At 37.4% G+C, this 13845-nt stretch overlaps 1 protein-coding gene, 1 long non-coding RNA gene and 1 pseudogene across 2 annotated transcripts; 1 reads left to right on the top strand and 2 right to left on the bottom strand.

Annotated features, from left to right (window-relative positions):
• Positions 1 to 1072: 1072 nt before the first annotated feature.
• On the top strand, positions 1073 to 1907 carry LOC110787499 (uncharacterized). Its single transcript, XM_021992127.2, has 3 exons — positions 1073 to 1276; positions 1368 to 1691; positions 1768 to 1907. Exons 1-3 carry the CDS (start codon positions 1195 to 1197, stop codon positions 1845 to 1847), a joined length of 486 nt encoding a protein of 161 aa, XP_021847819.1. The 5' UTR covers positions 1073 to 1194; the 3' UTR covers positions 1848 to 1907.
• Positions 1908 to 4896: 2989 nt separating this feature from the next.
• Positions 4897 to 7637, bottom strand: LOC110787479 (histone-lysine N-methyltransferase SUVR5-like; annotated as a pseudogene).
• A 6-nt stretch (positions 7638 to 7643) lies between these two features.
• Positions 7644 to 10931, bottom strand: LOC130459124 (uncharacterized). Its single transcript, XR_008931317.1, has 4 exons — positions 10544 to 10931; positions 10289 to 10367; positions 9833 to 9911; positions 7644 to 8070 (listed from the first exon to the last, which is right to left on the bottom strand). It is a non-coding gene; the product is annotated as an uncharacterized lncRNA (long non-coding RNA).
• Positions 10932 to 13845: the final 2914 nt, after the last annotated feature.

The following is a 13845-nucleotide window of genomic DNA, read 5'->3' as shown; positions in this document are numbered from 1 at the left end:
CAAACATCCCAAGTTATTGGTATTTGGCTTGGGTGCAACAACAAACTGCAGACATGAAATAATTAAACAGGGGAAAATATAATGTCAAAACATCTGTACTGTATATAAATTTGAAAATTATGCACCCATTGTCCAATTCTTGCAATTTTACACTCATTGCTGTCTTGTCATGTGACATGTTCTCCAGGAAAAGTACTAGAGAATACTATTCTCTTCTGTCTTTAAATATTGTCCCAATTCCTTTTTAGGTTGTCTTTTTGAGTAGGTCACACAAACGTATTATGTTCTTCCTTATAATAGTGAGAAAATACAGACAAAGTCGATAAATCTATATTATTAAAGTGGAGTGGTGAGGAATGAGAGACCTTCAAAACCTTAATTCTCAACCCACAACTACTCCACGTCATTATCCTTAATTTCCTTAAATTAAGCTGAACCAGAAACTACCAAAACATGAAGTTAAATTATCAACAAGAGGGAAAAAAATACTAACAAAAAAGGAAAAAAATAAAAACTTTAGTCAATTTAAATAAAAATATGAATAAAGGAAACTTCCGATGGAGCCAAAGGTTCATTTCTTCTTTTGGCTGTGGGATGTAATGGACTAAATCAAATGACTCTTAATACCTCTTCGCTTTCTTTCCATAAAGTAGAAGATTGTCGTCCCGTTGTCCGTTATTGCTTTTGGGTCAATTGGAAACAACCTCTCTGCAATTGCAGGGGTAAGGTTGTGTACGTCCGACCTACCCTTACCCCGCTTCTTGAGGGAGCCTCTTAGTGCAATGGGGTAATGATAATGATGATGAAAGGAAACTAAAATTAATGCTTTTTTTTTATTAGCTTTTTAAATTTTATAAACATCCGGGGTATATACTAGTTTAACCTTAAAAAGGAAATGGATCAACAAACTAAAGTTAACGGACTATTACTTTTGAATGTAAAGAGAAAATTATACTATGTACTAGCTCCATCAAACCCATAAGCAATAAACAATTATTGGCAACATGTAATATTATTAAGGTATAACAAATATTATAAAGATATACTCAAGATATTATAAGATAAGTTTAGATTCAATCTGCAAAGTAGTTGATAACAATTAATATTGTTTTCTAGTTTGGTCATGTTATATGCATATACTATGTTGATCATATGTGTTCTGGATAAAAAAGATAGTCAAAACTCAAAAGAAAAATGGCAAAACTGTACAGAATATGCTCTTTACTAATGGCTTCCCTCTTTCTTGCTTCCGCATCTGTTCAGTTTAATGATTCAGGTATTATTATTACAGTATTACCCCTTGTTATCAGCTTAAACACAATCATTTCGACGAAAAATTATAAAAAAATTTCTTTAATTTTTGTCAGATTGGTATTTCTGGGTTCCTCTGTATTCTTGTGCTGCTTATGTTAATCTGATAAACAGCTTAGCAAGTAGTGTTCCAACAAAGAGAGTTTCAGTAACAGGTAAAATAACCCTCTACCTTGGGATTTTCTTGCTAACTAAGGTTGTTTTGGAAGACTACTTTGGTGACATGGTTGGGATCTGGTCTCTTGATATGAGACATAGGTTAGTTAGAGAGAAATTTGGAAGTGGATTAGTCATTTCTTCCATGATTTTGCAATTATTATCATTGGAGGAGGATCCTACAAAGAGGGGAAATTTTACAGTCCGACCGCACGTCGAATCTGGTAAGTATACAATACACCTGTTGTGTACAAAATTTTGTAAAGATCGATTAGTTAATTGGGTAATGTTACTCTGTAGGGATGGTAATTTTGGTCGGGATCAGCTATGGACTCTCCTTTGTCTTTATGGTAGTTCATGAAAAAGAGATGATGTTCTAATCTATCCAGCTATTCAAGATTGTGTCCCAGATTTGAGAAAATGATGATTTCCTTAAAAGAATCTACCTCATATGATTAAGAGTACTACATAAAACTAAAGATGGTTGTGGGCCGACCCGGCCTAACCCGCATAAAGTCCAGCCTGGCCGGGGGTAAAAAAGCACGGCCCAACACGAGCATGAAGTTGTGGGCCGGGCCTAGGCCACATTTTTTTTGGAAAAAGCACAACACGTCTCGACACGACAAAGCACGCTAAGTTTAGTAACATTAGTCTTACACACGACGGCCAGTGGGCTTGTGCCGGGCCTAGGCCATGTTTTGCACTTTTGGCCCGGCTCGGCCCGATACAAAGTGGGCTTGACCCGAAGCCAGGCCCACAGCCATCTCTAGTAACAGGGCTGCCATCTTCCGACATTTATAGTGCCTGAGACATGGAAAAGTAAGGGTGTCCTCACAACCCCACTGATCATAACTAAAAGCAAGATAGTGAAACAACATGCTTTATCCAACCATGTGTAGCAATCCTCCAAAATAGAAGCTGTTAAGGATTTTGTTCGTGTAAAGGACAATTTCAAATTGATTTCTTTTTTCAGGAAGCTCAAAAACATGTACATTTGAATTATTACTTTAGATCCTAATTGAACAGTGGCGGTGTTAGTAGGGGTTCAGTGGATTCAACTGAACCCTTACTGGATTTTGTGAATCTGAAAAAAAAAAAAACACAGATTATATACAATTGCGTGCACAGTTGACAATGATGAGCAGAGATGGCTCAGTCGTCCGATTACCTTACCAGTTACTTGTAGACGTGGGATCGATTCCCAGCAGCCCCTTTTTTTCTTTCCTTTTTTTAAAAGATGTTATTGCTCTTTATTTTTCCTTTGTACTCAATGATTTTTAAAACGGATTTTTCATGCTGCCCTTGAGGTTTGTCTTAATGCACCAAATACCCCTAAACTTTCCAGAATGCACCAAATACCCCCGAGGTTTAAAACAATAACACAAAATGCCCCTAATGAGCATTTTCCGTCCATTCCGTTAAGTCTCCGTTAGCGTGAATTTACTTTTTTGCCCTTACTCAACTATTTTCTCTACTAATTCTAATATTAACACTTAATTAAATTAATTAAACCCCTAAACAATTAATTAACTATTATCTTAAAAAAAATTAAGCCCCTAAAAATCTAATTAACTATTAAAAATACAAATTGACCAAAAATTGCTTGCTTGCTTGTTTCTTTATCGTTGTCACCCAACAAATTAAGCTCCTAAGAAGCTGCTTTGCTTGCTTCTTCATCGCCACCATCGCCAAAAACAAATTGACCAAAGCAGCCCAGGCGACGAACTTCAATGCAGGTACCACCAAAACCCACCCCCTGGTGTTTCCCTCCCCCGCACTGAACTTCAATGCCGCCACCACCAAACCCCACTCCCCCTCCCCACTGCCGCCGCCACCAAACCCCACTCCTCCTTCCTCATCAGCGTTGTTTCCCTCCCCCGCACTTCCCCCACCGTTACGATTATTGCGACAAGCATCAATGCTAGATTGAAATCCCCCATTGCTGATTTGGGGATCAATTTTTTTGTTAGGGTTTGTGTTTTAGATCTTAATTTTGAGGAGAGAGGAAAATCGAATGTGTTTGTTTGAGTTTGAGTTGAATCTTTGAAAAGGGAGGTAGTAGAAAGCTTCTCCTTGAGTTCACGTAATAATGGGGTTTGGTGGTGGCTGTGAGTGAAGTTCATGAAGATTGAAGAAGGAAAGAGAAAGAGACAGAGAAAGATAAAGGAAAAAAAAGAGTATTTTAAAAAAAAGAAAAAGTTAACGGAGACTTAACAGAATGGACGGAAAATGCTCATTAAGCGTATTTTGTGTTATTGTTTTAAACCTCAGGGGCATTTGGTGCATTCTGGAAAATTTAGGGGTATTTGGTGCATTAAGATAAACCTCAGGGGCATTTCATGAAAAATCCGTTTTTAAAAATATCTCAGTAGTTTAGGGGGTCGTTTTTCTTTTGAAAAATCCGAGCGATTTCCTTCAATATTGCATAAAGATCCAATAATTCCCTAAATACGTTGCATAAAGATCCAATAATTCCCTAAATACGTTACTTTTTAAGTTATTTCCCACCATACCGTCCACGTAAGCAAGGGAGAAAGAGAAGTAATTTTTTTTTTCCGATTCAGCATTGAACCGACATATGAGATAGCGGTTTCGTTTTAAAGAAAACCGCCATCACAGATGGCGGTTCAATGTTATAAACCGCTATCTCAGATAGCGGTTTGCTTTAAAACAAAACCGCTATCTCAGATGGCGATTTACTTAATTGTAAATTATTTTTAACATGAATTACAGTTTAAATAGAAATATAATTTAGAAGTAACCTCTTGTGACATCAATTGTGTCTGTAGCTCAGTGGATAGAGTGTTCTACGCAGGAGGTTGTGGGTTCGAATCCTACCTGATGTGTTTATTTCTTTTTAACCATTTATTAATATTAATTATAAACATTTCCAAATTTAACTTATCAACATTAGTGTATGTAGCTCAATGGATAGAGCATTTGTTTCCTAAGTAGAAGGTCGTGGGTTCGACCCCTAGCTAATGCGGTTTTTTTTTTTTACCATTTATAAATAGTACGTGATTATAAACCGCTACCTGAGATAGCGGTTTAGTGTCGCTTCTTAAAAAAAAAACCGGTTTTAATGCTGACGTGGACGGTATGGTGGGAATTAAGTTAAAAAGTGGCGCATTTTGGGGATTTGACGTTCTTTAAACAATATTGAAGGAAATCGCTCGAAAAATCCAATCAATTACCTTTTCTTTCTTTTTTTGAAAATTCCGAACCCTTAACGGGAAATTCCTAGCACCGCCACCGCTAATTCACACATTTAATTAGACTACAACAAGAAATATGAAGCAACAAAGAAATGCAAAATGTACACTGACAGACTAATAAACAATTACTGACTTATTTTTTCTTGTACTTTGGCGCGGAAGAACTCACCGATATGATAAAATTTGTCAACTTAAAACATCCAATCTCGAGAACTCATCCAAGCCACAAACTCGTCAGTCGTCTATCGTCAATCGTCATCTCAATCCTGCAAAGAGTTTTATCTGGCAGACAAACAAGAAGCAAATACGAGTAATATGAAAAACATTACCAATGATAAAATTTAAAGGATCAATAAACCAGTTGAACTGCATATTAGTGTCACTCCCGAAGGAAGGATCATTTGTAGAGTTGTAGAGCCAGAAATCAAACACAGAGATAAGAAATTTCTACGTAACTCTAGAACAAATGTAGCTAGACAGACAACAGAAAGGGAAAATCGCATATACAAAAGAGAGAATGGGACAATCAATTTACAAGGAGAAGGCAATAGGATTTAAACACCGCATACCTGAGCTCTACTCAAGAAGTCAATGGAAGAGTTTACCAGCGAACAACTTCAAGACCATTGCAACAGCCCGTACATACTATTTGGAATATCATACAGTCAATTGACTGTCAAACATGAAACAAGATGGAATCACCAAATGATCAGAATCATGAGCTATACAGTCATTCGACTGTCAAACAAGAAACAAGATGGAATCACAATATGATCAGAATCATGGGCTATACTGTTATTTGACTGTCAAACATGAAACAAGATAGAATCACAACATGATCAGAATCACGAGCTATGTTACTTTTTTTATTTCCTTTCTTCCTATCTATTCCCATACAACTAATGAACCAAATGCTGAAAGTTACTTATTTTTTTCCTTTCCTCTATTTTCCATCTAGATTTTCCTTACTAATCAAGCTGTACGTAGAATCCATAAGGTGGTCCACTTTGATCCCGTACTAGTACACTAGGTCACTAGTTAAACATGCATAGCACATTTTCCCCGTTAAGAAACTGTTACCCCAAGATTTGACGATCAATAATCTAGTAAAGTAGAATATAAATTCAATGGGAAATGCTTGACGGTACCTGCATATTGAGATCAACAGATTTATTTTAACAGTGGCTTAGTCGCATATGCAAAGCTCTCCAATAGCAAGAAAGTAACTTGCCCATCAAATCAAAGCCATAAGTTGGATTCTGAAGCGAATCTATCAGATTTTTGCCAATCTACTGCGGTACAACGTTCACTGCAAAGCTTAGTAACTTCTAAGTATAGGCAATTCTCCATATTTCTACTCCAGAGACCTCTGAACACTCACTTTGCAGCAAGAAGAACATGTAATAGATAAGATTTCATTATTACTAGGGTGTGATCTTGTTTTCTGAGAATCAGACGACAACATTTGTGCATTAGCTGAGCACAGAGTCTCGGTAAGTCTAACAAGTCCTGCAGCATCCATTACAACTGCACATTTATGCATTCAGCACGAACAGGATTAACAGATTGTAATCGTTTCTCCAAAACATGCTATGAGTCTATATACTCCATCAAGATTAAAGACCCTTTTGAATCTGGGATGGCTTAGTCTTCTTGATTTTAGTCTATATAAGCATAAAAGCGGAGACCTTGCTTTATGTGAATGAGAGCTTGCCAAACCTGGCCCCATATGACCTGCTTGACGATGGTCACAGAATCAACGAATATACTTCCAAATGCTGGTCTGACTCTCGGAATTATCAGCAGAGGCAGGTTTCAAGGGAATAGGTTGCCACTGGGAATCCACTTATTGGTGACCATTGTTCCCTCTCTTTTACTGTCGAAAACAAACCTTCTGTGTGAGCTGAAATAACATGCGAGTATGCGGCCATAGCTCCTTTAAATTACCTAAATGACTTCCACAAGGAATACACTGAAATAAGCATGCAGTGGTCAACAGACTGAGCACGCTGTCTCTCCTGTACACGTGTCCCAAGAACCTTCCTGTAAGACAAATTGACAAGCATAGCCCCCTGTAAGGCCATTGTGCTTCCTTATTGTGACTATATATCCAGTGCAGCCCAAGTGTTTGATCATCAGAAAACTCTTCCAAATTAACTTCCATCATCATCAGCCTCTTCTACTACATGCACCAGAGATTGTTCCTTCGCAGGAGCACAGGAAACATGGGCATCCTTGTCTTTGGATACCGACTTCATCACAAGTTCAGCAATATGTAATTCTTTAGAAGCTTCACAACACAACGCCCACTGAAACTGAATCTCTTCGGGCTCTTGGTTTCTCAAAGATAATATTCTTTTAAGGAGCTTGTAGTAGAGCTCACACGCTTGATGCAAATCCGGTTTTGCTTCTGGGAAGAACATATCAAAAAGATCAACATACTTCTTTTGAGATTATCCTACTCTTGCAATTTTTAGCACGATTCAGTCAACTTGGTACATGTTTCTCGCAGTATATTGAATGCCGCTTTGGGCTTTTTGAAAAATAGAATGGCCCTCATGTATGCCCAATCCAACCCAGTAAGCTATAACTAAATACTTACTGTTAGAATCCTCAACAAGTTGTTCAGGCATTGTGAGTTCACTTTCTCCTCCATTAGAAAGTAAGGTCAAAATGTCAAATGCCCTTCAAGAGGTTTTTCAGCTTCTGCACCCTTGACATCATTAGATGTGTGCTCAGACTTGTCTAGCAGCTCATCGTGTTTTCTTTTCAACTGACTTCCTTGCACTTGGGGGGTTGTTCTATCAGCATGCGGGCGGTGAGTTTTGCAAAATCACGTACCTGGCACTCTGGCAGAGAGCGATGTTTGCATCTTGGGTAGTTGGTGGCAGTTCCTTGAGACGTGAATGATTCTGCTGGTGAAGTGTCCTCTATTTTGAAATATTGTGCTGCAAAACAAGACACCACATGAACACAGGTAATAATCACCCATCATTGGCCCACCTTACACATCACCTTCCCTTAACCTTAATAAAAGCACTGTATTGTGATTCTTTAGTTTAGAAGCCGTGTAATTACTATTTAGTCTCGACAACTCTATCGACAGGTTTCAGTTTACTATCTTCATTCTGGCTAGACTATGCATATAAAGTATCAACCACAAGTCCACAACCCCATGGTCCCCATCCCATATAGTCATGGAAATGCACAATGAGGTACCCTTTAGAAGGCACAAGTGCATCATCAACAGTCATAGTGCTCGAGAATGGTATTCTCCTGACAACTCTGAATATTGGCCAGCATAAGTCCCGGTGATGGTAGAGCTTTGTTCTGAAGCAAATAGAGCAATACCATAGAAAATCGCGGCAGTTTTTCTCCCTAGGACATTCTGTAGAAGGATCAAAGCATTGTTAAGTGTTGAATCAGTGCATTATCTGCCTCTAGTGTGTTAGATTGTTGCTTGAACACTATATGCCGGATACTGATATAATGGATACATTGATCTAAAACGCGATGAATAAAACGAAACCACTCTCATCGCGTTATGGATCAATGTAGCCATTATATCAGCATCTGGCACAGTGTGTTCAAGCAACAAAATTTAAAGTTTAACCATTCATCGATCCTTCTACAAAATGTCATAGGGAAAAAGCTGCAGCGATTTTCTATGTATTGCTCTCGTTGCTTCGGAACAAAGCGTTACCATCACCGGGACTTATGCTGGCCAATATCTCGTGCAGGTACAACTTGGTCCCCAAAAAGTCCCATTTTAGAAGGCACAAATCCATTATCAATATAGTGCTCAGAGAAAAATGCCATGCCCATCTCCATTCTCCTGACAACTTTGATATATTGCCAAGTATAAGTCCGGTGATGGTAGAGCTTTGTTCTGAAGCAAATACAGCAATACCACATGAAATCTCGACAGTTTTTTTTCCCCATGACATTCTGTAGAAAGATCAAAGCATTGTTAAGCTTTAAATCAGTTCAATATTTGCCTCTAGTGTGTTAGATTGTTTCTTGAGCGCTCTATGTCGGATACTTATAATGGATACATTGATCTAAGACGCGATGAATAAAGCGAAACCACACTCTAATAAGAATTATTTACATGCTTACTGCAAATAATTTAACAAATTAGTGTATTGCATAATGGTACTAATAATAATAATAATAATCATAAAGAGCAATATATAGTTTGTTGTTCTCGTTTACGTACATTGATGCATCTGTTAGTCTTCTTTACTTTTATGGATAAGACAAAGGCTGAATGTAGAAACAGGTAGTGTGTGTCACCACACAAGAAATCGCGCATGTAAGAATTACCCGAAACACAGACAAAAATACCATTATGCCTTTTGTACGATTAATTGTTTCATGCGATGATTTTTTACAATCACAACCTGTATCTATATTCAGCCCTTGTGTTATCCAGAAAAGTAACAAAGACTACACAAGGCATCAACGTACGTAAACAAGAACAACAAGCTATGATTATTATTATTAGTACCATCATGCAGTCCACTAATAAGTTAAATTAGCAAGCATGTAAATACTTCTAATTAGAGAGTGGTTTTGTTTTATTCAATGTAGCCATTATATCAATATCCGGCACAGTGTGTTCAAGCAACAATCTAACACAACTAGAGGCAGATCAATTCAGTGATTTAACGCTTGACAATGTTTCAAATTTTCAATCCTTCTACAGATGTCCTAGGGAGGGAAAACTGTCGAGATTTTCCAAGGTATTGCTCTCTATGCTTCAAGACAAAGCTCTACCATCACTGTGACTAATGTTGGCCAATATATCATGCGGGTATGTTGTATGTACAACTTATAACTAATACAACAACTAATTTTATACGTACTTGGTAATTAATACTTACCATTTAGTACTCCATACATCTATCTGACCAAGAGTTAAACTAAAGAATGTCATTGAAAAGTTTGTTGAACAAGTACAGACATGCCTTGAATAGCTACAAGGGAATAGAAAAAGGCCTAGACTCATAGTTCTTTCACTCTGATAAATTTAAACATGTAATTACATATGGTGTCATTATGTTCCACTAAATCTGTGCAAATGGAACTCCATTTAAGCTCGTGAACAATTGTTCGATAACAAAAGGATTGCTCGAATTTGAAGTTACCTCCTTCAGAAGTTTAATGGAATCAGCAGTATAAGCATTCTGGAATTACTTTTGAAGGATTTGCTTTCACAGTGGCAAACTGAAAGACAATGAATCAAACAGTAAATCGATACAATCCAGGAACAAATAACAAAAACAATAATCCAGCATAACAAATCCAATTCATGTCATCCCAGAAATATTATAGCATAAGCTTAAGAGCAATCATTGGTCATAAGCAATCAATTGATAGACTCATAGTTGTTTCGCTCCAATACATTCTACATGTAATTACATATGGTGTCATTATGTTCCTCTAAATTTATGCAAATGTAACTCCATTTAAGCTCGTGAACAATTGTTCGATAACAAAAGGATTGCTCGAATTTCAAGGGGTAATCTAACACATATTCCGTACATAACACAGCCAAATACATACAATGGTATACACTATACAGGGCAATTGGGGGAAGTTACCTCCTTCAGAATTTCAATGGAATCAGTAGTAACAGCATTCAGGCATTCCTTTTGAAGGTTTTGCTTTCACAGTGGCAAACTACAAGACAATTAATCAAACAGTAAATCGATACAATTCAGGAACAAATAAGAAAAACAATAATCGAGCATAAAATATCCAATTCATGTCATCCCAGAAAATAGTGTAGCATAAGATTAAGAGAAATCATTGGCCATGCGCAATCAATTGATGGAGTGATCGTTCAGACTTCTTACCCGAATTCCGAAGAAGCTCCTAAGCAATCGTTAATGGATGCATGCCCTGCCAAACCCTAATTATTCCGTCGCCGAACTTTTCACTGTAGATAAACCATAATAAAATTAGAATTCTAGGATCCCTAATTTTTCTGGAAATTGACGGTGCCTCCGATTTGCAAACGAACTGTCCACCAAAGAAATGGAAGGAGTTGTGAACGGAAAAAATGGCAGGATGTTATTTATGAACGGCATATCATCGGCGGCGGAAGGAGAGAGAGAGAGCGCAACATGTCTCTTGAGTAGGAGGAGCAACCGGCGTCACGGCGAGAGCCGAGAAGTTTTTTTATTTTTTATTTTTTACTTTTTAATTAAGAGCTTCGTATAATTTTTTAATTTTTTTTAAAAAAAATCTAACATAAAACCGCGGTTCATATATTAGAACCGCTACTGGTGTTAGCGGTTATACCTTTAGCGGTTTTATGTTGAATTTTTTAAAAAAAAATTATACAAAGCTCATACCGGAAATCGTTCTTTTTTTTTTTGGTTTTATAAGGTTAAAAAAATAAGTTAAGAAACCCTATGTACGTGGGATTTTATTAAAAAAAAAAAGGAAAATTTGTACTCTTCTTTATTTTAAAAGGAGATACACTTTTCGTAAACAGCTGTATTTCAAAAAGAGATACATTTTCCTCTTTTGACATGTTTTGGTCCTCACTTTCATTATATTAATATTTCTCTATTTCATGTGGTCCCCACACTTACTCACATTATCTTTTTACTATAATAAATAATTCATCCACTATCCCACTTTCCTCTTATTTTGAAATTTTCAACTCACTCTTATAAACTATATGCCGGTCAAAGTGTATCTCTTTTTAAAATACGGAGGGAGTACGTGGGATTAGATTTTGGGTCGGGGCGGATTTCTATAAAGTTGGTATGAACTTTTTAGGCCAAAATAATTTTTGAGTTTTTTCGGGTTGAAATCAAATTTTGGTCTAGAAATACATATTTAGACTGCCCAATCTCTCACTTTTTCCGAGTCGGGCCATCACGCAGGTCTATAGTTGACCAGGTCTAGTGACGTCTAAGTGATCGTTTTGTACAATTGAAGATAACTGCGGATTATTACAAGGATCAATAAGAATACTACTACTGACTTTAGACCAACATTTGAAATCTAATTCGCTGCCCAATTAATTAGGCATTATAGGTATCAATGATGTCTTGTCCTAGTGGTTAAAATTAAGGGCATGTGTACAATATGTCTCATATTTGAATTTCTTCACCCCCATTTGTAATTTAAATTTCCCTCATGACGCATTTGCACCCAAAACAAAAAATTAGGCAATATAAGTTCAAAAGAATTGGGCCTAAGTGTGGACAAGACTTGTGTTAGCCCATTAATTTGACTTGACAAGTCCCATTAAACTGATTTTTTGTATTAAATGCTCGTTTACTAGCCAAGTTACTTCATTTCTCCTTTTGCCCAGCTCACATAGTTCACACTTCATAGTTGTTACTTATTGATTGGTCTTCTTGCATTATTTGGAAATCTAAAAGTCTAAATGAAAATGATTTCCTTTGACATTTAGATACGAAATATTTCAAAGTCAAAGATAACATTAATATGCTTAAAATCAAATTCGATTCCACATAAAGGTAGTAATTTAACTGGTCTAAGTACCTTTCAACTAAAATAAATAAATGAATTAGTTAAAGCATATTTCATATTTACAGACTTTGAAGTTTCAGATTTATACTTCCTCCGTCTTTTAATACTCGCAACGTTTGTTAGTTTCACGCATGCCGATGCACAACTTTGATCATTTATATCTTAGATTCTCTTTATGCAAAAATTATAAAAAGTTGATATTTTGAAAATACACATTGAGACGAATCTAACAAGATCCCACATGACTATGTTTTATCTTATATAAAAAACACGACGAACAGTCAAAGTAGATTAAATGAATAGTGGCAAAAGTCCAAATGTTGCGAGTATTAAAAGACTACAAACTTTTAGAAAAGACGGTCTTACAGGAAAGACCGCCTTGTTGTCATCTTATTGCCACGTCATTATTGATATCAGCATAATATCAACTTTATTTTTATTTTATTTTCTGAAAATATATAATACCAATTTTCATTTCTCTCTCCTCACAACTCTCGGTTTCTCTCTCTCTCCTCAAAACACCTGCCTCTTTCTCTCTCCTCAAAACTCAAAACTAATTCCATGGCCACCACCACCAAGAGGTGGTCCACGAAGGGGGTGCGATGGCGGTGAGCGGCTACGAGCTACTGGTATCGTGCAAGGAGGCGTGCGGTGGTGATGAAACGAGATCTACTGGTTTATTGTGGCTCGTGGTGGTGGTTGCGAACGTGAATGACGCGACGGCGACCAGCGAAGTCGATTGCGGCGTTTAGCATCGGGAGATCCTGGTGGCCGGCGGGATAGGGAAGCGAGAACCAGAGCGGCGAAGGAAAGAGAGGAAGGAGAATCCGGCGTCGCCGCCTTGCCGCCGTCGCCATCGAAGGTTGTCGGAAATCCAACTCCTTCGCGCAACCTATAAATTTCCGGCTTCTCTCTCGCTCTAACTAAATCTTCAAGGTATGTAATTCGTTTTTTATTGTTGTCGATTTTGGTGGTTGAAGCTATGTTCCGTTGCCGATTTTGTTGTTGGACCTACTTTTGATTCGTAGGTTGACTTGTCGGAGATATATTCACCTCGATCTGTTGATGCTAGTTTGATCGATCTGGTGATGATTTCGATTAGGTTTTTCGGTATTCGATTAGGTTTTTATGTCAATTTGATTGAATTCGATTTGGTTTTCATGTCAATTAGATTGAATTTAATTAGGTTTTTATGTCAATTAGATTGAATTTAATTAGGTTTTGTTGTACAGGTCTGTGGTACTATGCATGCTTGGTGTCTGTGAAGAAACAGGGCTGTTGTTGGCTCTCCACAACGCTGCGACTGGTGGATTTTTGACAGGAGGAGGATTTGCCACTGGTGGTTGCTTCTGGTGGTTGCCGTGGAGGCTACAACCGCCACTCTGGTGCTGGAAGTTGCGGTGCTCAGGCTTGTTGGTGCTCGGTGTTGCTCATGTTGTTGGTGTGGTAATCGGACCAATTGATGCAGAAAGGAAGCCTTGCGGTGGCTGCTAAGACTTGCGTTGTCGCGAATGAACAATTGATTACTGTTATTTAATTAGTTTTAGGTCTTTTGTTTCAGTTAAGAATATGGTTCTTTTAGTCAAGAATGTTGCTGGTTTAGTTAAGTATGTTGATGGTTTAGTTAATTTCATTTCAAGTGCTT

This window comes from Spinacia oleracea, chromosome 3 (genome assembly GCF_020520425.1).
Source record: "Spinacia oleracea cultivar Varoflay chromosome 3, BTI_SOV_V1, whole genome shotgun sequence".
NCBI classification, from domain to species: Eukaryota; Viridiplantae; Streptophyta; class Magnoliopsida; order Caryophyllales; family Amaranthaceae; genus Spinacia; species Spinacia oleracea.
This window is presented reverse-complemented; position numbering and strand designations above follow the sequence as displayed.

Coding starts and splice junctions, on each gene's coding strand:
- LOC110787499 (XM_021992127.2), top strand. CDS start 1,195: ATGGCAAAACTGTACAGAATATGCTCTTTACTAATGGCTTCCCTCTTT. Junction 1,277..1,367: donor TGTTCAGTTTAATGATTCAG/GTATTATTATTA, acceptor AATTTTTGTCAG/ATTGGTATTTCTGGGTTCCT. Junction 1,692..1,767: donor CCGACCGCACGTCGAATCTG/GTAAGTATACAA, acceptor GTTACTCTGTAG/GGATGGTAATTTTGGTCGGG.